Source organism: Rhinatrema bivittatum, chromosome 4 (genome assembly GCF_901001135.1).
Source record: "Rhinatrema bivittatum chromosome 4, aRhiBiv1.1, whole genome shotgun sequence".
NCBI lineage: Eukaryota > Metazoa > Chordata > Amphibia > Gymnophiona > Rhinatrematidae > Rhinatrema > Rhinatrema bivittatum.
In genome coordinates, this window is record NC_042618.1 from 439,822,377 (window position 1) to 439,849,960 (window position 27,584).

At 44.5% G+C, this 27,584-nt stretch overlaps 1 protein-coding gene across 1 annotated transcript in view; it reads right to left on the minus strand.

The window, feature by feature from the left end:
* The window catches only part of CFAP54 (cilia and flagella associated protein 54), a 1,106,494-nt gene that overhangs the window by 285,103 nt on the left and 793,807 nt on the right, over window positions 1–27,584 (minus strand). Inside the window, exon 52 of the mRNA XM_029597529.1 lies at window positions 19,570–19,620. Within this exon, the coding sequence (XP_029453389.1) occupies window positions 19,570–19,620 (51 nt within the window). The remainder of the gene's footprint in view (window positions 1–19,569; window positions 19,621–27,584) is intronic.

Consider the following 27,584-nt stretch of genomic DNA (forward strand, 5'->3'; position numbering starts at 1 on the left):
GAGACAAACATCTGAGAGGAAGGCCTCCTTGAGATCAGAGAAAGCTGCAACTGCAGCATCCGGCCAGTGTTTAACATCTGCTCCTTTACGGGTCAAGGCTGTGAGAGGAGCCACACTGGTGAGAGTAACGTGGGATAAAATGTCGATAAAAGTTCGCAAAGCCCAGGAAGCGCTGGAGGACTTTGAGACCCGTGGGGGGGCCATTGGATGGCGGCTACCTTTTCTGGGTCCATACAAAAGCCAGCTGCTGAGATAATATATCCCAGGAAGGTAGAGATTCGGCTTCAAAAACGCATTTCTCAAGCTTGGCATATAGATGATTGGCCCGGAGGGCCTGGAGAACCTGGAAACATGCTGGCGGTGAGAGTCTATGTCTTTGGAAATATGAGGACATCATCCAAGTAGACTATTACGTGGGAATGGAGCATCTCTCGAAGCACCTCGTTCATGAGGTGCTGGAAGACGGCGGGGGCATTACAAAGCCCAAAGGGCATCACGAGGTACTCGTAATGCCCATCACGTGTGTTGAATCCCGTCTTCCACTCGTCCCCTGGGCGAATACGGACGAGGTTATAGGCCCCTCTAAGGTCCAACTTAGTAAAGATGCGAGCCCCTTGGAGACGATCCAGTAGTTCCGGGATAAGCGGGAGTGGATAGCGGTCCTGCTTGGTAATGGCGTTGAGACCGCGATAGTCAATACACGGTCGTAGCGAACCATCCTTTTTACCCACGAAAAAAATCCAGCACCTGCCGGTGACCGGGATGGGCGAATAAATCCCTTGGCTAGGTTCTCGGAGATGTACTGGGACATTGCCTTAGTCTCTGGCAATGAGAGAGGATATACGCGAACGGGCGGTGTGGGTACCGGGAACCAGATCAATGGGACAGTCAAACGGTCTGTGTTCCGGAAGGATCTCCGCCATTTCCTTGGAGAAGACATCTTGGAAACTTTGGTAGGCCTCTGGCAGGAGGTGCGAGGAACAGAGATGCAGAGAGTTGGGAGGACGAGGAAGATGTAAACATCGGTCAAAGCAGGCAGAACCCCAGCTGACGCTGGAAGTCATCCCATCTGATGACGGGAGAGTGCTGACGAAGCCACGGAAGTCCCAGCACCAGTGGATGCACGGCTCGTTCCAGGATGAGTAGAGAAATCTCCTCGGAGTGAAATAGACCTGTTTGCAAAGTCACTGGTCTCGTGGAGCGAGAGATAACTCCAGGCAGCAAGGTCCCTCGGATCGAAGAGATGCGTAGAGGAGGATTCTCGGTTCGTAGGCAGGCCCAGTTGTGTCACCAGCTCGGCCACAATAAAGTTCCCCTCAGCCCCAGAATCGACAAAGGCCCGAATCTGGATCTCCCCACCGGGGTATTTGAGGGTTACAGGCAGAGTGCAGAGAGGAGCGGATCCGGTAGCGCCTAGGTGTAGCTCCTCGGTATAACCTAGGCACGGGCGTTTCCCGGACGCTCAGTGCATGATGACAGGAAATGTCCTTTACCTCCACAATATAGGCAGAGGCCTAAGGAGCGCCGACGGCTCCTCTCTTCCGGAGTAAGTGGTGACCTGCCCAGCTGCATAGGTTCAGAAGCAGGGCTGGCAGCAGGGGAAGCCCTTTGCAGAGGAGACCTGGAGGAGACGTGTAGGCGCGGCTGACTCCTATTAGCGACCGAGTCTCTCTGTCCCGCTGTTGAAGACGGCGGTCAACCTTGCCCGCAATGTCCATTAAGTCATTCAACTCCTCAGGAATCTCCCGTCCTGCCAGTTCATCTTTAATCCGACCAGCGAAGCCTTCAAGAAAGATCCCTATTAAGCAATCATCCTGCCAAGCCAGTTCCATGGCCAGGGTTCGAAAGTTGATAATGTACTCCGCTACCGGACGCGTGCCCTGTCGGAGGTGCAGGAGTTCTGAAGCTGCTGTGGACTGGCGTGCAGGATCATCAAGGCCAGGCGAAACTGAAGAAGGAATTCCTGAAGATTCTGTAGCAGAGGATCGGAGCGTTCCCACAAGGGTGAAACCCATTCAAGCGCCTTGCCATCCAATAAAGAAAAAATATAGGCCACTTTAGCCGCTTCAGTGGGAAACTGGGATGGTAACAGAGTGAACCGTACTTGACACTGGTTCAGGAACCCACGGCAGGACTTACTGTCCCCAGCGTCCTGCTAGGAGCTGGCAACTGTGTGTATTAGGAACAGCGACTGGTACAGAAGGCCCTTGAGTAGAAGCTTCTAGAGAGAGACCAATTGGTCCACTGTAGCTGCAAGGGTATCAATACAATGTTGCTGATGTTGGAGGCGATCTAGAATCTCTTCAGAAACCACTTCACCTGCAGGAAGGCGGGGGGTAGGTGGTGTCCCCAAATGTTCGATTAACCCTGCATGGATTCCAGAACTAGATCTACCTCCTGTATCTGTTGCTGCATAGAATAGTGTATTTGATGAGCCATTTCCAGTAAGACTAGGGGCATTGGCGACTCCGCCGAGTCCATGGCCTTGCAAACTGTTGCAGTCTGGGAGGCTGCAGTCCAGGTGTGAACCCTTGAGCCGAACTACCCTGAAGGCAGAGTAGGTCGGGAGGCGGAGCCACAGGCAAAGGTCTTCACCCGGGAACCAGGAACCCCCCAGGAGGAGCCCGTAGGGTCCTAGAACCTTGGGACTTAGGAGCACAGTAACGTCTCTATAGAAAGAGGGCCTGGGCAAGGAGTAAACCACAGAGTCCAGTAAACAGGGAGCTGGAAGGCCAGGCGAGAGCGGGGCGGTCGGATAGAGTCCCTAGCTTGCTGAATAGAAGCAGTCTGCGAGCAGGCCCGGGGTCTGTAGTATGCCGTGGAGCGGAGCAGATAGATAACAGGAACAGAGTCTGTAGCGTATAATGGACTGTGACTAGCTGAAGGCAGGACTGGAGTCTGTAGCGTGCAATAGAGCTGGAACGGGTGGTGAGTAGGAACGGAGACGAACCCAAGTCAGGCTGGCAGCCAGTAGAAGCAGTCTCTGGAACAGGCAAAGGTAGGAGGCTGGCGGCAAGCAGGAGCGGAGTCGGGCACAAGCTGAGGTCAATGGCAGGCGGCAGGCAAGCGGAGTCAGGAACGAGCTGAGGTCAATGGCAGGCGGCAGGCAGAAGCGGAGTCAGGAACGAGCTGAGGTCAACCGGAATGCAGAACAGAAGAAGCGCAACTAAGAACTACTAACAGTAGCGACCCTCGTTGCAAGGCAATGAGAAGGCAGGCGAACGCCGGTTAAATCAGGCTTGGGGCGTGGCGTCGTTAACCCAGGGGGGCCAGACTTCCGGCGGCCGTGCGTCCATAATGCGCGTCCTTGCGCGTGCGTGGCAGCAGCAAGATGATCTGGCAATGGCGGACGCCCTGAAGGCCTAGCGGAGCCGCGGGAGCGGCGTTTCCCCCATTGGAGGTGAGCACCAAGCACAGCAGATAGAGGGGAAGCGGTGGAGACCGCAACACCAAGAAAGAGATCTAGGCATCATAGTGGATAACACATTGAAATTGTCAGTTCAGTGTGCTGCAGCAGTCAAAAAAGCAAACAGAATGTTGGGAATTATTAGAAAGGGAATGGTGAATAAAACGGAAAATGCCATAATACCTCTGTATCGCTCCATGTTGAGACTGCACCTTGAATACTGTGTACAATTCTGTTCGCCGCATCTCAAAAAAGATATAATTGCGATAGAGAAGGTACAGAGAAGGGCGACCAAAATGATAAGGGGAATGGAACAGCTCTTCTATGAGGAAAGACTAAAGAGGTTAGGACTTTTCAGCTTGGAGAAGAGATGGCTGAAGAGGGATATGATAGAGGTGTTTAAAATCATGAGAGGTCTAGAATGGGTAGATGTGAATCAGTTATTTACTCTTTCAGATAATAGAAAGACTAGGGGCACTCCATGAAGTTAGCATGTGGCACATATAAAACTAATCAGAGAAAGTTCTTTTTCACTCAACGCACAATTAAACTCTGGAATTTGTTGCCAGAGGATATGGTTAGTATTGCTGTGTTTAAAAAAGGATTGGATAAGTTCTTGGAGGAGAAGTCCATTACCTGCTATTAACTGAGTTGACTTAGAAAATAACCACTGCTATTACTAGCAACGGTAACATGGAATAGACTTAGTTTTTGGGACCTTGCCAGGTTCTTATGGCCTGGATTGGCCACTGTTGGAAACAGGATGCTGGGCTTGATGGACCCTTGGTCTGACCCAGATTGGCATGTTCTTATGTTCTAAGAGCCTGGGTGTATAAGTAAGAGAGAGAGCATGTGTGTGATTGAGAGCTTTAGGTGAGGGAGCATGTGAGTATGTGATTGAGAGCCTGTGTGTAAATGAGAGAAAGAGAGAGAGCACGTTTGTAAGCATTTGAATGAGAGCCTGTGTGTGAGAGAAAAAGACAGCATGTATGTGTGTGATTGAAAGCCTGTGTGTGTAAGCGTGAAAAGATAGACAGCATGTGCGTAAATGTGTAATTAAGAGCCTATATAAGTGAGAGAAAAATCATGTGTATATGTGAGCAATTGAGAGACAGTGTGAGAGAGAGAGAGAGGAGAAAGTTGCAAGCAAACCATCCTGCCTCCTGCTAATTCAAAAAAATCTCAGGGCACCTGGATATCAAACGTTTCCAGGTATGCAGAGCAAAACATTTTTTGTATCCTTATTATTTTTCATTACTGGGTCTTTGTGTCTGCTATTTTGAAATATTTTATTAGTATCTAGAAATTTTCGATACGAGTTTTTAATTATTGGTTATTCCATTCATCAGCTATTTTGAAATAATCTGTTATTTTTGTTAGTATGGTTTTACTGCTACTGGTTTTATATTTCTTGATTTGTTTTATAAGGATGGATAATGTTTCTTTTTTTCCTTTGTTACACTGCATACAGAGACTCTGGCTTGTTGCGGTTTCCAATTCAGTTTTTGTCTGCATACTTCTAGTTATGTGTTTTGTTCTCTGTATTCTTTGTTAGGTGAGGGTAATTCAGCACATGTGATTCAGGTGAGGTTTTCTGCTGGCATGTAGTTTCTGTGTAGGGTTCTATAGCAGCCTGACTTAGTCCGTTTTCCTAATAGGAGATGTATTGGTATCTTAAGGCTTGGTGTAATATTTTCAGTGTTGCCTTTTCTTAGGTAAGGTGGTTACTGTTTAAGTGCTGGAAATTGGTGCTGTTTTGGTGTGGGATGTTTACTATTTATGCAATTTCTGTTCAGACAGAAATCGTATCATTTCCTTGTGTCATTTTTAACAATAAAAATAATACTGGACCTTTATTTTTTATTTCTGCCGTGAATTGTAATGAGCAGTGTGAATATCCATTTATCTGAAATGCCATTCCATTTTCTACCCTTACTCCCTGGCTCCGTTTCCCACCTTAACCTCATTCCCTCCTCAATCTCCTTCTTCACCTTACTTGCCCACCCTTACCCATCTCGATATAAATTAGCTTTAAATAACAGAAATGTCTTCGGTGCAATATAGAAATTGTATCTACTCTCAGAACTGGTATTGTTTTAGATACTATTCAGTTATTGTGTTGGTTTGTTAAGGTTTAATAGTTACATCAATAGTTTAATCGTATGTTATACTTTATTGGATGGTCCACAGTCTGTTCAGCCTGTTTTCCGTCAAAACTGTTATATGGATGTTAGTTTATTTAATACCTATTAAGAATGTCAATGTAAAGCCTGTTGCTAAGTTATTGTTTAATGTAAACCGCGGTGATGTATTTCCTTACGTACTGCGGTATATAAAAACCCTTAAATAAATAAATAAATAAATAAATAAACACATGTAAGCGTGGTCTGTCAGGTGTTTCACGATGGGAAAAAGGTTGAGAACCACTGATTTAGAGGATAACATATTAGTTATCCTTCTAAATGATTTACCCGGCTATATTTAGCCAGATAACAAGGGGGCTTTCCATGGGCGGGCAGTAGGCATTCTGGGGAGGAGTGACTAACTCTGGGCAGGCTGAAGGGCTGGCCTAAAGCTAGCCGGTTAGACAGTATTACATAGGTAATAACACTGGAAGCATACAGTTTAGTGCAGTGGTTCCCAACCCTGTCCTGGGGACCCCCCAGTCAGTCGGGTTTTCAGGATATCCACAATGAATATGCATGAGAGAAAATTTGCATGCACTGCCTCCATAACATGCAAATTTTCTCTCATGTATATTCATTGTGGATATCCTGAAAACCCGATTAGGGGGGTCCCCAGGAAAGTGTTGGGAACCAGTGAGTTAGTATAAAACGACACTTCCAGTGTTATTAACTACGTAAAGTTAGAAGCATTATTTAGGTATTAGCCGACGTTATGCTACAAGCTGCCGGGATTGCTGAGGAAGATCAATCCTTGCACAGGGAATAATTTTGGAGATAACGGGTGGGTGAGAGTGTATCAGCCAGGGGTAGGGGAGGTGGAGGGGGATGACTTGGGGGGCAAAGTCCATGCCGGCAGTCATCTGCAGATGAAACTTTTAAACTTTTCAAATTTTAAAGGTTTGGGCCAGCTGAAGATATCCGGGTAAGTAGTGAGTTATCTGGCCACCCGAGGCCAGATGCACAAATAAGTTCTGGAATTTGTTGCCAGAGGACGTAGTTGAGATAGCTTTGCTGGGTTTAAAAAAGGTTTGGATAAATTCCTAGTGAAGTCCATAAACCAGGACTTCCTAAACTTTTAGCCAATGTGACCCCATTTTAGCACTTGAAAATTCACAAGACCCCAAAGTATGATAAAAACAAATTAGCAAGATGTGGTCTATCTACCAGCACTGTAGCTTATTCCCTCTTTCAACATCTACTCTTTCCAGTCGATCCTTTCTCTCAGCTTCCACTCCTCCAGCAGACTTCCTCTTTTGACCTTTTCTCCAGCTAATCCCCTCTTACAACCCCCAACTCCTCTCATCCCTTTTTACATCCCTCCTGCTGATCTTCTTACTCTCAACCCCTTCTTATAACCCCAACTGATCCTCTGTCACACCATGCCCCCATTCCCTCGCTATCATCCCCATTTCCTCTCACCTTCCAGTTTCCCCTTTCCCTTCCAATCCTTCTCTTAAAATTTCCAGTTGATCCTCTCTCACCTTCAGGCCTTTTACATAACCTAATCAATCTGTCCCCTCTCTCACCACCTACAGCTAATCCCTCTCCAGCTGATCCAACCCCTCCTGCAACTGATCTCTTCCTTCAAATAGCCCCTTCTCCAAATCCTTTGGCCAAGGTCAGCAGCAACATTTTTTGGGCCCTGCGCCAAATGTGAATGACAACTGGTGAGAAGAGAGGGCAGGCTGATGACAGGGATGTGGTCTCCCTTGGTCCAGACTATGAAATACCTCTATGCTTGGGATGGGGATTACCACAAGAGAAATTATATTCACTAATATGATTTATTTCTGGGTTCATAGCCTGAATGGGGAATGAGACAGAGTCCCAGTCACCGCTATACCACAATTCTGTGCCCTTCCCAAGCAACCTCTCACTTATGGAACCATAGACCAGATAAAATCATCACACCAGAATAAAACAGTAATTAACCCTTTTACTAGTATTGTGTAAGTAGACAGTAAATCCAACCAGATTAATACATGGGAAAAGTACAGTAGTGAAGCATAATATAATCTTACAGTTTTCTTATTTTAAATCAAGCAATGCAAAAATAACACTGGGTATTGGCCTGTTAGCCAGGGCAACCAACATTCTCATATGGATAGTAAAAAAAAAATAAGGAAAGCTAATAAGAAAGATTGAGGAGAAAAGCAGTGAAGTACACAACTTTCAGAAATTGTCTTTACACCTGAGTACTCAAAAAGGTGGAGGCAGGGGAACAGATCCACCCCAATGACACCAGTTTGTAAAGGGTGCACCCTGTCCCAAACACAAAATTGTATGGAAAAAAAAAACAATCAAGAAAATGAAGAAATCCCTCTTGATTGTGGAACTGGCTAGATGACAAACCAAATAGATGAGCACTGCAGTGTGAAAAAGGTCTTTCTCTCCTGGGGAGCTTCCCCAAATGATTTACTTGATACTAACAGAAAGGAGATCTAGTTTCAGTCTCTTACAGAAAGACCACAGTCCACCAGTTTTTCTTTCCCAGTACCTGCCAACAAAGGTTTGTGCTTGACTTCGGCTGAAAGGCTGAAGCACTTAAGATGAGATATTGAATTTGTGACAAAAGGCAAGGAAATAAACTTTCTCCCTCCTTTGTTAAGATACTCTCTGTGCAAAGTTTAGATTATTTAACTCAATCTCTTAGGAGGGTGATCCAGCCATGTGCTCCTGGGCCTGGATATCTCTGGAAAGGAAGTCTCTCAGTCTCTCGGCTCCTGGCTCCTCTGTCCCTTGTTGGGATTTCACATGTAGCTCAGCTGTGAAGCAAGAATAGTTGTCTGTCTCTCTAATTCCTCAGAACACAGACTTCTGTTGCTCCCTCTCGATAATTAACTCTTCAGGAGAAGAACTGATTGCAAGGTTACCAGATGTACTCCTGGCTCCAACCCCTGGCTGTCCCCACCCCGCACACATACACAGCAAATTGCGTCTTTTCTACCTTAAATGGTCTCCCAGCATTCCTTTGACTTCATCTTCTGCTGGCTATATAGTGCCTCTTCCTTTTTTTTTTTTTTAATACATTATCCCTAGCACCCAAACGAGCACCTGAAGGACACCACCACCCAGAAAGTGACAGCACTCAGGATACCTGGCCATAAACACGTCAGCCACAAAGGTAGGCTGCAATGGCTGGGAGTGGGGGAGGAAAAAATTAGAGAAAGCATTTAAAATCTTGGTCCTCACATTTAAGATCCTTTGAGGATAAGGAACCTCTCATTTGCGGAATAGGATTTCCTGGAAATGCCCACTGAGAGTTACTCGCTCCCAATATGGCTCACAGTTGCAACTTTCCTCCGTAAAAAGTTTCTGTTATGTAAGATTTCAAAATCGGTCCTTTTCCATGTCTGTTCCTAAATTATGGAACAGTCTTCCTTTGCAGGTTAGAGAAGAAATGATGAAATTTCGGCGTAAAGTAAAAACTTGGCTGATGAAGACGGAGTTCCCGAATTAACTCTCTGGGAAAGCTACTTAGACTTAAGGGGTTGGTGATGTCGGCGTATAATCCTAAAATCAGAAGATATATATGGGGGTACCAATATTAAATGTGGAATTGCTGTAATGGGGCAGAGGCGGGTACTTTTTAGGGCTGTTACTCTGGGACAGCTATTATAATGTTATATATATTTTTTTAACATACTGGCTTTTTAAATGTTTTGTATAATTTTTGTTGCCATATGTGTACATCGTTTTGGAAATTTTATTATAAAATGTAAAAGCGATTAATACATTTTATAAAATAAAAAATACATTTCTTTACCCACAAAACCACAGCAAGAATGATGGCTGGGCCAGTCCACCCTTATATTGCGGTTGTGCCCCCCCCCCCCCCGCCTACTTGACTCTCATCCCTCTCCCTCTTCCTAATGCCCCTCCTCCCTTGATGTTTGGAGGTGGAGAACTGCCATGGTTGTGGCTTCCTCTCCCCTATATGGGGGATGGGCCGGCTCCTTATAAGTGAAAATATTCTATTTGAGAAACCTCTACATACATGTGTATGTCCACAAGCAAATTTGCATGTGTTAAAAAGGGGTAGACCAAGGGTGTTCTGGGGTGGGCCAAAATGTACTCAAGTAAATTGATATTTTATAAGCAATTTACACATGCAAATGTGAAGCTTAATCCCATTATCATAAAAATCTTAAAAGTGAAATAGTGACTGGATGGGGGTCTGGGTGAAATGGGGGGGACTTAGGGATGAAGAGCCAGGAGGGTCTTGATGACCTGCAGATGGACTGGGCAAACTGATAGAGTAATTGGTAAAACTGATAATTTCATTGCCATATGCATGTTAGAAAATCTCCCACTTTACGCGTGTAAAAGCCAATTTATGGGGGGGGGGGGGGGGAATCTGTCTAATTTATGCATGTTTAATCTACCTGCATATGACTTTAAAATTGATGTATAAACACATGGGTATACAAGGGGTGCACACTTGTCCGGCTAAATTTCGATTTATCTAAGTAGCAGCGTTGCTCTTTATAGCCTGTAAATTCTCTATTATTTTATTTATTTTATTTATATAACTCTTTTCTATACCGATATTCATGAACAAATCATATCATATCGCTTCACATGGAACAGGGGTAAATATAGCAATAACATAAAGAAGAAGAAAGTTACAATAAACAGGGGGCTATGGGAACTTGGGGAACTGAAAGAGCAGATGACAGAAATTTAATAATATAAACTTAACCAAATAAATACTGGTTATTACTGTTGCGTTCATGGCTGCTCTTCACCCTTGCTCCACCCTCTCTACCTTTGTGGCGACTCCCTCCGGGCCTGTTGGACGGCTTGCTGCCGTGACCTCTCCATGCCGACTCTCTCCAGCGTACCCAGACCGGCTCGACACTGCGGATCCGCCATGTTCCTGATGACGTAGGGTGCGCACGCTCCGAAGTATGTACCAGCAAGGGCGCGAACCTCAGGGGCGTCCCCCTATATTGACGTCATCTGCTTCCAACATAAAAGGTCTTCACTTTCGCTTATCATTTGAGTTAGCAAGGACGAACAGACGGACGGATACGGGATTTGTTCCAAGCTACTCTGCCTCCTCGGACTTACCAGAGGTACCCGCTCCTCGGGGGCCTCGCTCTCTTTTCTCTATTTCAGATTGCAGATAGGAACTGGTACTCGCTCCTCGAGGGCCCATGTTCCTGGACACTCTGAAGATTCTCTACTGCCTGGAAGCTATCTCAGATACAGACATTTGTGAGTTGTTATTTCAGAATGCAGATAGGAACCGGTACTCGCTCCTCGAGGGCCCATGTTCCTGAATACTCTGAAGATTCTCTACTGCCTGGAAGCTATCACAGATACAGACATTCGTGAGTTACCACCGTTCTCAGAGCTTTCCCTGGAACCAGGTACTCGCTCCTCGAGGGCCTAACCCTTTCCAGTTACTGAGCTTCTTTAAGACCCTATGTGAGATTGTCATCTATTACTGGCTATGAATACAGCATACCCTGTCTACTCACTATCTATAGTCTTTCTACAGCTCAGCAACCCTGGGATCGCAGTTCCAGTATCTGAGGGACTTCAGCCCTGCCAGGCATATCAGCTCACTACTGCCACCTGTGGTGGTTCTACTAACCTGTCTAATAAAAGAACTATCTGAGCCTGTCTCCATACCAAGCCTAGCCGGTGGTCCCTCTCAGGATATCCTCCTGGGGGCGCTGTCATTTGCCATCGGCCCAAGGATTCACCTATTTACAGTCCTTTCCAGCTGAGTACCCTCTCTAGCACTCCGCTGGTACAGATTGCCAACTCAGCAGTCTATATCACAACAAGATTGCCTGTTCCGCCTACGGAGCATATCAGATTGCTAACTCCTCCTTTCACAGGAGCCAGTTCCTAACGCATTGCAACTCCGCACGGTGACTCATAGCAGATTACAATAGATTGCTAACTCCTCCCCTCTAGAGGAGCATAACCTAACAGATTGCCAACTCCCATCTGCTTGCTCCTCCCACCAGCATAGCAGATTCTAACAATTATCTGGCTAAGTAGAAGCACATATCCAGATAAATACCAATATATCTGGTTAAGTAGCGGTAAAGCTGCTATTTATCCGGCTCAGTCTTAAAATGAACATAAGAACATAAGAAAATGCCATACTGGGTCAGACCAAGGGTCCATCAAGCCCAGCATCCTGTTTCCAACAGTGGCCAATCCAGGCCTTAAGAACCTGGCAAGTACCCAATCCAGGCCATAAGAACCTGGCAAGTACCCAAAAACTAAGTCTATTCCATGTAACCATTGCTAATGGCAGTGGCTAATGGCAGTGGCTACCTATATGGCCAAGACAGATTACCAAATAAGTCTAAAAGGTGCTATTTATCCAGCTCTTTAATTTAGCCAGATAAGTAGCGCTTTTTAGACTATTCAGCTATCTGACTTAACTGGGTAAGTAGTGTTTTAAGACTTAGCTGGCTAAATAGCAGCTTTGCCACTTCTTAGTCTGATAAAATCAGAACTTATCTGGATAAGTGTCACTACTCAATCAGTTAACTAACTATTTATCTGGATAAGTGCAAAAATATATTTACACGTTTTTTTTACATGCACACATGTTCATGGGTACATTTCCGCGTATTTAATAATCTACATACATCGTATACGTGCAGATTATAACATACCACAGCAGTTTTGCGTGTGCCCATATATATGCGTATATCGGTGTGCGGGCACGTTTTAAAGTTATCCTCCCTCTGAATAAGCTATTTGAAAAACTAAAGTTAGTAACCTCCTGTCTGCAATCAAACCTTTAGAAGTTGTTTAATGTCCTTCTTGGGGCGTCCTTCTTGAAGATTAAGTAAAACAGATTGCAGCATCATTTTAGCCTTAGTTTCTATATCACCAAAAGCATCAGCCTCCATTAGTGCCTCCGTTATTAAACTTGAGCAGTCCAATAAATTCCATTCTATAACAATACAGAAAATTATTTTTGTAGTACATGTATCATCTAAGCAGCATTATTACTTTGCTTAAAATCTATTCATAATGTGATACAGTACAAAATGTAACTGCACCTTCGGTCACCACAGTTCTAGTTTGATGTATATTCTGCACTCCCGTTTTATGTAAACCAGCAAGATATGTTTTCATGATTGCCGGTATATAAAAACCTTAAATAAATAAAAAAATAAAAATAAATGCAGTGTGATACAGGATAATACAAATATTTATTTGTATGTTACGCTTGGCAGCTCACAGAACTACCCTGTAAGCTGCTGCACTCATCCCAGCCACTGCCTGATGCTGCCAAAGGCCTCCTGTAACAGAAAAATGCCATCATTGCTGCATGCCACCAACCGCCACTGACGCAGCCATCCCGGCCAGGCCCCTGCCTCCCCTTAGGTGCACACACATGCACGTGCGCACATAATATATGCCCGTGGCAGGAAAACTCGAGGAGTACCTTTGATGATGTCATCCTTTCGGGCTATTTAACCAAAGGCCTTGCAGCATTGTCTCGCCTCAGCAATGGGTCTCTTGCCTACAGCAGTGCGTGTTACTCCTACGTTCCTGTTTGCTCCTGCATTCTTGCCCTCCAGCCTTGACCAGCCTCATCGTCCAGCTTTGCCTTGCCCAACCTGCCTCGTCCAGCCTTGTACTGCCCTGCCTGTCTTATACGGTGCATCTTGCGTGTCTTTTTTCATCTTTGGCATGACTTCCTGATACTGACCTCTGGCTTGGACCTGACTATGAATGCCTGCTGCTTGGACCTGACCTCTTGCCTTGCAACTGACAAGGCATGCTTGTTGCCCCTCCTGATATGTGCAGTCTCCAGCCCGTTCTGACCCTGGCGTCCCCTTGGACTCTTGCTCTCTACACCACCCTTGCGACACACCTAAGTCCTGAAGACCACCATAACCCAAGGGCTCAACCTGTGAAGAGGCAGCTGGTATAGGCGAAACTCCAGACTGTTCCGATTCAGGATTCATTCACCAGCTGTAGGCATAGGCCTCATAGGTTCACCTACGAGGCTGCATCAACTACACCACAGCATAAAGGGCTCATACCCACACCAGTCATCACATTGCAGAACTGATAAAATGACTAATTACTACATAAATATTTTCTAAGTAAATGTATCCCATATTCTTTCCTGTGGGAAGCAGTTTATGAGAATGGATATTGCTCAATCATATAGGATAATTTTCAAAGGCTACCCTACCACTTAGGACTGCCAAAACTCCCAATTCTGAATGAATATGTATCTAATCCAAAATCAGGTGAATTTGCAAAGGAGTTACGTATGTAAATGTAACATAGTATTGTAGCAGTTTTCAAAAACCATTTACCCATCTTAAGTGCACTTAATGCGGGTAAAACATATTGAAAATTTGATGGCATACGTTTTACACATTTTGAAAAAGCCCATTTACATGGGTAAAGTCCATTTAAATGTGTAATACCCAGTTTTAAATGTGTACATGCTTTTGAAAATCAGGCCTTGTGAATCTAGTTTAAAAAGCTAAAAATCACTATTTTGACATGTTCTTATTGACACACTGTATCTGAATATTGCTTAATTTACTGAAACTTGCTTTGGACTTTCTTATTGGAAAAGCTTGTCATAAATAAATGATTATTTTCAAGGGTGAAATGGTTCTTTACTCACATAAATGGCTTGTTATAAAATTGCCCACCCGAAATGCAGGTAAATTTATGCACCTATGCCCTGTTGCACACAAGTTTACCTAGATTGAGAAGACATTCTCTGGGGCAAAGTTAGATAGGAGTTTGGAATCATGTATATACTTTTAGATTTTCAAAGTATGTGCACAAATTTTCCCAAGAATTTCCTGCACACATATTAGTAGGTATAATTATGTTGGGGTTGCTCTGATGGGATAGTTTTCAAAGGAGCAGATTTTCAAAGGGTTATGCGCGTAACCCCGAAAACCTGCTCCTGCGCGCGCCAAGCCTATTTTGCATAGGCTCGGCGACGCGCGCAAGCCCCGGGACGCGGAAATGTCCCGGGACGCGCATATGTCCCGGGGCTTTGAAAAGGGGGTGGGGTCATGGGGGGGGCACCGGTCCGGGGGCGGGACCGAGGCCTCCAGCACAGCGGCTATGCTGGGGGATGGCGCACCAGCAGCCGGCCGGCGCACGCAAGTTACGCCTGCCAAAGGCAGGCGAAACTATTGAAACAAGGTGGGGGGGGGGGGATTTAGAAGGGGTGGGGGGTGGGTTAGATAGGGGAAGGGAGAGGAAGGTGGGGGGGAGCGGAAGGAAAGTTCCCTCTGAGGCCGTTCCGATTTTGGAGCGGCCTCAGAGGGAACGGGGAAAGCCATTGGGGCTCCTCTAGGGCTCGGCGCATGCAAGGTGCACAAGTGTGCACCCCCTTACGCGTGCCGACCCCGGTTTTATAACATGCGTGCGGCAGCGCGCACATGTTATAAAATCAGGTGTACATTTGTACACCCCGGGTAGCGCGCACAAATGTACCCCGCACATGCAGGTTACAAAATCTGCCCCAAAAGTGAACATATGTGTGTAAATTCACTTTCAAAACTGGTGTAACTTATGCTTCTATTTGCCAATTTTGTTATGCTGGCTGTTACTGAATTACCACCTGCAGAGTAATCTTCAAAGCTATTTCCATGGGAAAAACTGTCTGCCCTCTATGCCGGTAAAAGTATGCGTAGCGCCACTATGTGCATACTTTTACCCATGGTGAGAGGAGGTATTCCAGGGGCGGAGTTGGGGAGGAGGTTGCATTTATCTGTATACTTTTCCATTTTCAAAAGTATATTTTTTCTTGAAAAATCTACCCACGCAAATTAGCAAGTATAACTGAGTTTTTCTCGGATAATTTTCAAAGGAAAAGTATATATGTACTTTCCTTTTGAAAACTGGTGTAAAGTCTGTGACTTTGAATCCATGTGGGCAGTTACAAAATTACTCTCAGGGGCCTAAGTCAATCCAAAGTATATGGCAGTGTATTTGCAGTACATGGTATTTCTAGCATCAGAAGCCCCTACATTAGCTGATACAAAAAATGGGTCTTGGTTTTCAGCAACCACAATACCTTCATGGACAGTATGTAATGTTTCTTCATGGCAGAATCTGATGATGAGGCAAGCACCTCTCCCATACCTCCCTTAATGGACGGAAGGTTTGCCATGTTGCTTTGCCAGCTACCAATTAACCAAAAAATGTAAATTTCATTTTATTGTATAGACCTATTCACAAACTTATATTTGCTGATAGTGTCCCTTAGAGCTGATCATATTCTCCCCTTGCACTTTGGCATATTGTAGAATCTTCCAGTTGCACTGCTTGCTGGAACAAAACTACAGAGGGCAGGGACTAAATAAATGCTAAATACTAAGGGGACAATTTTCAAACAGCCTGCCCAGGAGCAAAGTCCAAACTTTTAGCTGATTTTAAAAGGGAAACCATGCACATGGTTTCCTTTTGAAAATACCCAGACTTTTTCTGTGGGCAGATTTTTTCTGGAAAACAGCCTACCTGAATTTGAAAATCCAGTCCACGCATGTTGTTTTCCAACTCCACCCTAAACATTCTCCTGGGAACACAATCCCTCGATCCTGCTAAAAGCATACACACTAAGGAACCCTCTGCAACCTTTTGGCTGGATTGCGTGAGGGTAATTTTCAGACAGCTCTTTTACCTGAGTAAATAGCTCTGAAAACTGTCTTTTAAATACCAAAAATGAAAAAGTGCCATACCTTTCATGACTCCCACGCCACGTATTTGTGCTACTAGTACAGTGATTAGCATAAGGCGACATCTGAACCACAGGTGTATATTCATACGGTCTCTGGCTTCCATGTTATCAATATCAATATCAGTATCATATGCATATTTCTAGAAGCAATGCAGAATATAATATGTAGAAAAACAATGACAAAATATTAGGTTCCCTCCTGGATCTGATACAGTTATGTTTTATTAAATTAAAAAAAAAAATACAAGTAAAGCAGCAGGCAATAAATTCGGGATTAAAAGTTTAGTTTAATTTCAGATATAACTGATTATATGAAAAGAAAAAGACACTGCTGCCAAATGGGGACAACTTGAGGATGGAATATCAACAAAACACGAGAAAGGGCACCAGAGACAATGGAGAGGGACTATGACACATAATGTAAGGATGGTAGAGGCAAGGCCATGGGGAGCAAGACAATTCTGCCTACATTTAAAGGAAGATAGGGAAGAAGCACACAGTAGAAATAAGTAGGGATGTGAATCGTTTTTTGAATTTAAAATATCGTCCGATATATTTTAAATCGTCAAAATCGTTAGGGCCACGATACAATACCAATTCCCCCGATTTATCGTCAAAAAATCGTAAATCGGGGGAAGGGGGAGGACAGGAAAACCGGCACACTAAAACCCCCTAACACCCCACCCGACCCTTTAAATTAAATCCCCCCACCTTCCCGAACACCCCCCCAAATGCATTAAATTACCTGGGAGTCCTCCGTAGCGGCGGTCCGTGGCTAAATCGGGGAAGGGGGAGAGCACGAAAAACGGCACACTAAATCGTAAGGTCTTCAGCCAGCGCCATTTTTTCAAAACGGGCCGCCGCAAAATGGCGGCGGCAATAGACGAAAACGATCGAAGCAAGAGGTCGTTCCGGACCCCCCGCTTGACTTTTGGCAAGTCTTGTGGGGGTCAGGAGGCCCCCCCAAGCTGGCCAAAAGTTCCTGGGGGTCCAGCGTGGGTCAAGGAGCGATTTCTTTGCCTGCGAATCGTTTTCCGTACGGAAAAATGGCGCCGGCAGGAGATCGACTGCAGGAGGTCGTTCAGCGAGGTCCGGAACCCTCGCGAGAGGTCCGGACTCCTGACCCCCACAAGACTTGCCAAAAGTCCAGCGGGGGTCCGGAACGACCTCTTGCTTCGAATCGTTTTCGTCTATGGCCGCCGCCATTTTGCGGCGGCCGTTTTGAAAAATGGCGCGGCTGAAGACCTCACGATTTAGTGTGCCGGTTTTCGTGCTCTCCCCCTTCCCCCGATTTAGCCACGGACCGCCGCTACGGAGGACTCCCAGGTAATTTAATGCATTTGGGGGGGGATTTAATTTAAAGGGTCGGGGTGGGTTTTAGGGGGTTTTAGTGTGCCGCTGGACCACCAGGTAATTTAAGGCATTGGGGGGGGGGGATTTAATTTAAAGGGTCGGGGTGGGTTTTAGGGGGTTTTAGTGTGCCGGCTCACGATTTTAACGATTATCACGATACTTTACACACACAAACGGCAACAATACGATTCCCTCCCCCTCCCAGCCGAAATCGATCGTTAAGACGATCGAGGACACGATTCACATCTCTAGAAATAAGTGAATAAGAATAATATAATCAATGGATTGTTGAGTGCTGGTTTTACCATCACTAATACCTTACATTATGTACCTAATTATCAATATTATGTTAAACTCATTCAATTTACTAAGGCCAAATGAAAACTTTTTATATACACTAGATGCATATCAGACATATATCAGGACTTTAATTGTTAGAGAAGCAAAAATCAGATCATCACGTTATCCAACTTGACTTTTCAGTAAAGTCTTAATTGTCAGCCTGTAGGCAACCAAATGAAAGGTTTTAATTGGCTCCTAAAAGTTTATTATGCTAATATTGTATATTCTATAGAAGTCATGCTTTCTGGAGTAGATGAGGAGGTTGTTAACAAAAACATCTTTGGATTCAAGGGAGATTAAGGTTGTTGTTACTGTTTTACAAGTTACACGCATGACATTCTGTATTGATTAACACAGGTCAAGAAAGAAACTATTGGGACCAGTTGTATTTTGAATGTTAAGTAAACTTAATTCAAAATGTGTTTGCTAAAACTAACTCTGAATTATCTAAATTATACAGCTCTAAAAAGCTAAGTTATTAAGTCATTATTATTTAAATTACTACCTGACATAAGAGTGATCAGTATCACCCACACTTGCAGTATTTCATATCACAGGCTGTATTATCTGACTAACTTGTAATTAGTAAAGGTAAATGTGGTAACTGAAAAATAATTATGTAATCAACTTAAATAGTGCATGTGTGATCTGATGCACAAACTGAAAATATACAAACAAAATAAACTAACTTGCTATGCTAGTATGGACTAGGGGGCATTCCATGAAGTTAGCAAGTAGCACATTTAAGACTAATCGGAGAAAATATTTTTCACTCAACACACAATAAAGCTCTGGAATTTGTTGCCAGAGGATGTGGTTAGTGCAGTTAGTGTAGCTGGGTTCAAAAAAGGTTTGGATAAGTTCTTGGAGGAGAAGTCCATTAATGGCTATTAATCAATTATACTTAGGGAATAACCACTGCTATTAATTGCATCAGTAGCATGGATTCTTCTTAGTGTTTCGGTAATTGCCAGGTACTTGTGGCCTGGTTTTGGCCCTCTGTTGGAAACATGATGCTGGGCTTGATGGACCCTTGGTCTGACCCAGCATGGCATTTATGTTCTTATGTTCTTATATGTTGTGGCCAAGATTATAACCACAGAAAATGTGATCTTTCTTTCATATGCTTTATCTCTTCCAGTGGTGCAGGGAAATATAGAGGTCATAGCTTTACTTTACAGTTCTCTCATCCAAATTGTTCACAAGATAACACGTGTAAACAACACCCATGAACAATCCTACAATACAGTTCAGAAAAGGGTGAGAAAAATAGTCACAGACTAGAGTGTGACCCAAGGGAAAATATCTCCTGACCATAATGATGGATGCACTATTGACTAGAAAGCTTGGTTCATGCTCATAAAACCAATTCAGTTGTAACAAAATCATCTTAACACAGTTTGATGATTTAAATAAAATTCAACATATTTTCATTCTTATATGAGACATTTGGAGTGTTATATACAATAGGATGAAGAATATATATTTAAACCTGAACCTACATGCTTTTTTGTTCTTAGAGGTAGCCTCAGTGAAGGAATAATTTGCGTTTTGTTCCGATGCTTCATCTTGAAATGTTTGCATCCTGAAGAAGATAAATTGTAGAAATAGCCATGGCAACACTGTAGACAAGAAGTTGTTACAGTAAGGTAGTTATCTGAGAGGGGAACGTAAATATATTTATAATAGTTTTCAATGTATTTGGGAAATAGGAAAGAAAAATATTAGAGGAAGTCTTGTCAGATTCCTATAGAAAAAGGGCTCAGCTTGCAATATACCAATATTCAAACATGTTGTGACAGACAAGGATACAATTTTGATAATGAAAGGAAAACCTAAACTGGAAGGAAACATTTTCCAAAGAAAATTTCATTTTGAGACAAGAAGGATTAGGGATGGGAATTATTATTTTTTTAATTTGATGAAAGTCAAAGTTAAAGGGTATGTGTTGATATTAATGTAAAAAAACACCCCACCCTAAAACAAAACAAAATGGCATTACAGTTGGCATATCTCTTAATTCCTGACAATTCTTTTGACAGCACCAGCTGTAAGAAGTATGAAACTGCCTGAATAAACATCTCCTTGTCATATCACTATGATGTACTTTATAAATAAGGCTAGGCTTGCAAAAACATTGCTACTGAAATGTCAAGACTTTATTTTACATCAGTCTCAAGTGAGACTAGTGCTTACTTTTTATTATGCAGCTATGTCAATTGACTACTAACCCAAAATAAAGTAAATTTGCTTACCATAAATGGTGTTCTCCAAAGACAGCTGGATAAATTAGTCATGACACATAGGTGACGTCATTCGACAGCGCCAAACAGACCCTCTCTCTAAGCTCATAGAGCTTTTGTTCTACTGAGCATGTGCAGGAATTCCTGCATAGGGTATTGCCTCATGAGTCCCTTCACTTGATATCAGAGCTAATTCTAGTTAAATAGTCAACTCTCCAAGAAGGCAGGCAGGTACTTAGCATGGCTAATTAATCATGCTGTCTATAGAGAACATCATTTGCAGTAAGCAAACTTGCTTTCTCCATTGGCAAGCAGGATTGAATGAGCCATGATATGTGGGGATTCCCATGCTGAGACCAGCAGTGGAGCATTTACTGATTAAGTAACCTGGACTCCACTATAGAGAGTGGACTACTGGGTAAACAGGTTACACAAAACTGCTTGTCAAAATTTACTGTCACTTTTTGATAACTTGGCCAGACAGTAATGGACATGAAAGTGTGCACTGACAACCAAGTTGCAAATTTGCAGATGTCTTCAATAAGAACTGCTCTCAGATAGGCCACTGATGCAGCCATGGCTGTCATTTAATGAGCATTTATAAGAGTCTAAGAACTGTTAGAGTATAACAATAAGCAATACATCTGCTAACCAACTGGACAATGTTTGTTTGGCTACTGTTGTGCCTGGTCAGTTAGCTCATAAGAGACAAATAGCTGTGAGGCCTGACGATGTGGCTGAACTGTTTTCTTGTAGTAGGCCAAGGCTCTTTTACAGTCTAAGGAATAAACGGCTTTTCATCTTCAGTGTGCATAAGACCTTGGAAAGAAAGTAGATACAATGATGGCTTGATTAATATGAAAAGCCAATACCACCTTTGGCAAAAACGTTGTGTGCGTGTGCAGCATCACCCTATTGTGAAAGAATTGTATATAAGAATTGCATATAAGGACAAAAAAGATATAGTTGCGATGGAGAAGGTAGAGAGGAGGGCACCAAAATGATAAAGGGGATGGAACAGCTCCCCTATGAAGAAAGGCTGAAGAGGTTAGGGCTGTTCAGCTTGGAGAAGAGACGGCTGATGGGGGGATATGATAGAGGTCTTTAAGATCATGAGAGGTCTTGAATGAGTAGATGTGAATCAGTTATTTACACTTTCAAATAATAGAAGGACTAGGGAGCATTCCATGAAGTTAGCAAGTAGCACATTTAAGACTAATCGGAGAAAATTCTTTTTCGCTCAACGCACAGTAAAGCTCTGGAATTTGTTGCCAGATGATGTTGTTAGTGCAGTTAGTGTAGCTGGGTTTAAAAAAGATTTGGATAAGTTCTTAGAGGAGAAGTCCATTAATGGCTATTAATCAAGTTTACTTAGGGAATAGCCACTGCTATTAATTGCATCAGTAGCATGGGATCTTCTTAGTGTTTGGGTAATTGCCAGGTTCTTGTGGCCTGGTTTGGCCTCTGTTGGAAACAGAATGCAGGGCTTGATGGACCCTTGGTCTGACCCAGCACGGCAATTTCTTATGTTCTTATAATAAATTAAAGCCTGGAGTTCACTTCTGACTGACATTATTGTGTCTAGAAATAATACTTTCCATGTGAAAAATCTGAGAGAAGCCAACTCCAATGGTTCAAATGGAGACTTCATTAGTAGTGCCAGAATCACATTTACAGCCCATGGAACAGGAGGTATGACAAATGAAATATGGAACAAATGGAAGTATGTCAGAAGTCTTTCTTGAACTTGGAAACCAATGAATGAGCAGAAATTGGCCTACTCTCAATTTGAAAATGGTAGGCTGCTATGAAACTGAAATGAACTCTCACTGATGAAGTACTGAGACCGAGGAAGACAGAGAGGATGTACTTAAGTAGGTCTTTTGGTTCACAAGTGAATGAGTCCAAGAAAGTCTGTAGACACCAAGATGAGATATAATTATTTGTTTCAACATGAGATACCAATCTTAAATGAATGTAGTGAAGGGTCATCATATGTGGAATACTCTGTGAACAACTTTCTCAGAGAAAACCTCACTATATTGTAATCATAGTCCCACTTTTAGAATTTTTATATTATGTTTGTGCATATCACTTATATTATCTCTAAACTTTAAAATTCCAGGCTGCTTAATATCTGTGTGATATGGCGATGGTTTATCTGAGAAAGTTGTTCACAGAGATTTTCCAAGCATGATATCCCTTTACTACATTAATTTAAGAGAATATAAGTGGTATCTCCTATTATATGAATTGGAGTTTTTTTGGCTGCTATTTTAAAATATATGTTTTGTTATTTCTAGCCTTTTGGAAATAATTTTTTGTGACACAAAGATGAGAACCATTTTTATTTAAAATCCATAAGCTCTTCTAGTAGATGGCTTCTGGTAGATGCTTCTATATCCTTAACCTCCTTGGGTATGAAAAAGTGTGAGATTAGTGAGCATTCAACATCCATGCTGTCAGGTTGAGGGAGGGAAGATTCAGATGATATAGACTTCCTTCCTCCTCAATTAATAGCGATGGATCTGCCCTGAGATGGATTGGAGGAGCGTTGGAAATCAATCTTATTTGGGCCACACTGGAGTAATAAGAATCAGCCAGGCCCAATCCTCAAGAACCTTTTGAACCGTCTTGGTGATCAATGGAATCGGTGGAAAAGCATACATGAGACCTGCACTCCAGCTGAGCAGAAAAGTGTCCGGAGTGGATCTGAATTTGCTGAGAAGAACAGAGCAAAATCTTTCCACTTTTCTGGGGTTTTTTGGATGTAATTAGGTTGATTGCTGGAAGTCCCATAGACTGAACAGTCTTGGTAGTTGATTGTTGCAGGGACCATTCATGTGGGTGAAATACTCTGCTGAGACAATCTGCTAATGTGTTGGAAATTCCTGGAAAGTGGGTTGCTTGTAGACTAGCTTAATAATCGCATGACCATTCCCATATCTTTATCACCTCTTGGAAGAGGGTCCATGACCCCTTATCTCCTTGTTTGTTCATGTAGAACATGGCTACCTGATTGCTGGTGTTATGCGTGCTGTCCGCAGCAGATCCGTGGCACGGCCCCTCACCTTTCTAAAGTGACTCCAGCTCCTAGTTCCTCCTCGCTGGCGGTGGTGGACCGTCAGCTTCATCCACGGGTCTCCCCCCTGTGCCTCCAACCCTGCCGCAATCCCTGGCATTCCCGGTCCTGCTCCCACTTCTCCTCGGGCCTCTCTGCGTGGCCTGTGGAGAGATGCTGCTACTCTCACGCCGCGCCCCTCCCTAGGCGCGCGCACCATTGTTTGTTTAAGTAGGGACTGCGGCGGGAACCTAGCCGCGGCCCCGGATGATGACATCAACCCAGCTACTTATTTAAGCTCAGGCTCCACTCCCTAGCGTTGCCTTTGCAACAGGTCTCCTTGCCGGTTGAGTACTCGTTGCCTCCTAGAGATTCGTCTTATCTCTGCATTCCTGTTCCTCGTTGTTCCTGGTTCCTTTCTCCTTGTTCCTACCTTGCTTCATCCCTCAGATTGACTACACGGACTTTGACTTTGCTTTGCCTGACCACTGCATTGATTCTCTCCAAGCCCAGATCTCTGCTTCGCCTGACCAAGCCATTGACTCTCTCCAAGCCCGGACCTTTGCTTTGCCTGACCACACCATTGACTCTTTCCAAGCCTGGACATCTGCTTCACCTGACCATGCCATTGACTCTCTCCAAGCCCGGACCTCTGACTACGCTATTGCCTATCTCCAGACCCAGACCTCTGCTTTGCCTGACTATCCTATTGCCTATCTCCACAACCAGACCTCTGCTTCGCCTGACTACGCTATTGCCTATCTCCGTGATCAGACCTCAGCTTTGCTTGCCACTGCCTTTGGATTGCTGCCAGCCCTGACTCAAGCCTGCTCTTCAGTGCTTCTCCAGCTTACTCCCTGGACATGGTTTACTCAGGCTTCAGGCTGCTCTTGCTCGAGTGCCCCCTGTCTGCCTCTGTTCCATTGGTGCTCGAGTTTCCAGGCCACTACCCTGTCCAGAGTAAGATTTACCATCTCTCACGTGCTGTTTTCTGGGCTGAACCAACTCTTACCTCGACTACACACAGAGGCCCACCTAAGTCCTGCCGGCCCTGGCACCCAAAGGCTCAACCCGCGGGAAAAGAGGGCTGGTATAGATGAAGCTCCAGCGGCCTCTGCCTATTAGCCCACTCTGCCTGCCGATGGTGGGGACCCGTAGGTCCCTACCTATGGGTTGCATCAACCCCACCTCGGCCCAAGGGTCCACCTCTGATGCAACAGTCAGTTTGAATTAGCACAATCTTCTCCTGCCAAAGATGCATGAAAGTTGTCAAAGCATATCTGATTGCTCGCAGTTTTAGGAGGTTGATCTGAAATTTTCTTCCTAATAACAACTAAGTCTCTTGATTATGAGAGGGGTCTGTGTGGGCTCCCCATCTTTTTTGTGAAAGCATCTTTTGCCAATGTTACTTGGTGAGAAAGTAGACAAAATCATGCCCCCTCTTACAGAATGAAAGGTTGTAGCGACCAGTGAAGCTCCTGTTTCATGTTCCACAAGATTTCCACTAAGATCATCAAGGGCTGAGTTAAATGGTTCCATTGTGAATGGAGACCTCACTGTAAGAATTGTATGTAAAGGTGGGTAACGTAGATGTAAAGGTGGGTAACGTAGAAGTACATGAACTGTTGCTGAAATATGTCTCAGTACAATTAGAATGTCTCTGGCTGTTGCCTGATCATACCTAGCAGTTGATATACAAATGTTCTGAGTTTGTTCACCTGGCCTAACAGGAGGAAGAATTTATCTTACAGGAAATCTATCCATGCTCCCATGAAATTTATTCTCTGGGTGGGAACTTGTAATGGGCTTGCTTGGCCTAAGTCTGACAAGCTTGACTTAGGATCTATTCAGAAGTAGCCCTCATTGGACTCAATGTTCTCACCATTGACCCTTGCATCACCTGACTGTACAACAAATGAAGGAAAGGAAGAAGTAAACAAAGATGCACAAGCTTTGTGGTGAGACAGCTGGCCACAATACATTAACAGTTGTTTTATTTCCCTGGACCATGTTTTTTGGAAAAACATGGTTTCAGATGTGCAGAGGAAAAGGGTAAAAAAACAGGCATGAGAGGGAGAAGGGAAAGGGACAAACAGAGAGAGAGAATTCCAAACCTTCAGCTACTGTCTAATAAATGTAAGAAAAGTATTAGTAGCACATTATTGCAGCTGTTGTCTTTGTTATATTTGTACATTTCCTTTGCAGAATGCTTTCAGGAGTGTAACCTATCATTGGTAATAAAACATTGCTTATCCTAGAATCTACAGTTGTGCTGACTCAGGTTGTGTGTGTGTGTAAGTGTGGTGTAAAGTGATTTGTGTAGCAGATCCTATCAGGAAGGGAACCTGCAGGATACTGGCTTTGTGTTTCAGGGCAGCAAATCCTGAGGGGGATGGGCCCACAGGACACCGGCCTTATATAATGATTCAGGATAGTGGATATGTATTTTACCATACCACTGGAGTGAACCTGTAACAGAACTAGAATTGATTTTTTGAAGTTCACAGGAACAATAATTTCTGCAGGGAGCTCAGAACAACTTCCTGACAAGTCACTGTCACTAGCCAGTCATCTAGGTAAGGGAAGACCTGTATGCCCCGGCAACAAAGGTGTGCCTCTACTACAGTTAGGCATTTGGTGAAGACCTTCAGTGTCAATGATAGTTCAAAGGGGAGTACTCAGTACTGGCAATGAGAGGAGCCTACTATAAAACATAGATAAAGCCAGTGGGAGGGATTGATAGGGATATGTTACAATCATGGACCCTTGGGCCGGCTGAGATGGTAGATGGAATACTGTGGGAACCTAAAGGAAGCGTCACAGCCAGGAGGCGGCGCTGAAGAGACTCTGGAGAAGACTTCAACACTGGAAGCCCGAGGTCCCCCCAGGTGGAGCCCGTAGGAACCCGGGCCTCTTGGACTTAGGCGGGACCCTATGCAACCAAGGATCCGGGCAGCATCCGGAGAGGTGGATGGAGAGGACGGCAGGGCCCAGGAGGCTGGAAGAGTCTTCACCCTCGGAAGCCTGCGGCTCCACCGGGAGGAGCCCATGAGAGCCTGAGCCACTGGGACTTAGGAGAATCCACTGGGCCAGCAAGTACCGGATACCTGAGGTGGTGGAAAAAGCCGAAGTCGGAGTCCAAGGGTGAAGCCGGGTCAGAAGCCAGAAGTCAGAGATCCAAACCAAAGCCAGGGACAAAAGCTGAAGACGAAGTCAGGAGACGAAGCCAGGTCAGAAGCCAGAAGACAAACCAAAGCCAGGGGCGGAAGCTGAAGACGTAGTCAAGGAACGGAGCCAGATCAGAAGCCAGGAGTCAGCAGAGATGAACCGGAGTCCAACGTAACAACTAGAGACACAGAGGAACTGTGTGAACCTCGTTGCAAGGCGAGGTATAGCTGCAGCTGCCGGGTTTAAATGGCCCGGCAGTGTCTGACGTCATCAGGGGCTGTTCCCGGGTTTTCCCGTGCTGGCCCCTTTATGTCAGAAGCCCCGGCGCGCGTGCACGTGCCTAGCAGCGGGGCTAGCCGCGGATCGACGCTGGCATCTCCCTTGCAGGGAGAACGCCACGGAGGGCCGCGTCTCCAGCCTGGGAGGCCGGAAGGAAGGCGTTTCAGCAGCCGGACTGGCCACGTGGTGAGTGTAGGTCCCGGGGCACGGCCCGGGACCGTAACAGGATATGTGTATAAACATTCTTCAAATCCAGGGCACAATTCTTCCCTTCTGGATGAAGGGGAGAATTGTGTTTAGGGAGTTCATTTTGAATTTCTCCCAGAACAAATTCTTGTTCAGGTTTCTTAAATCCAGGATGCAACTCAATCCCCCAGTTTTCTTGGGGATAAGGAAGAAGCAGGAGTAAAACCCCTGGCCATGCTGCTGGGGTGGAACAACTTGTACTACTCATTGACTGAGCAGCAACTCCACTTCGAGGCGGAGTTGCAATGAAACAGATCTGAAATGAAGACTAAGCAATGAGAAAACTTGGGGAGTCAGGACAAATGTAAGTGGTATCTAGATGCCACAATTTTGAGTACCTAGCAGTCTTTGGCAATCTTGCACCCTTTTTCCAAGTAGGCTTGGATTCTACCTCCAGTCCTACCTGGATATGATGGATGGTCAAAAACCTGGCCCAGATATGATGGATGGTCAAAACTTGGCCCAGACTTAGGTTAGGTTTGTTGTGCTGCATTAGGTTGCTGGCATTCTCACCGTCTTCTTCCAGATTGTAAACTGTTGCTGCTATGGAAGTAGATGCAGAATCTAGTACTTTTGAAACTGCCCGAAG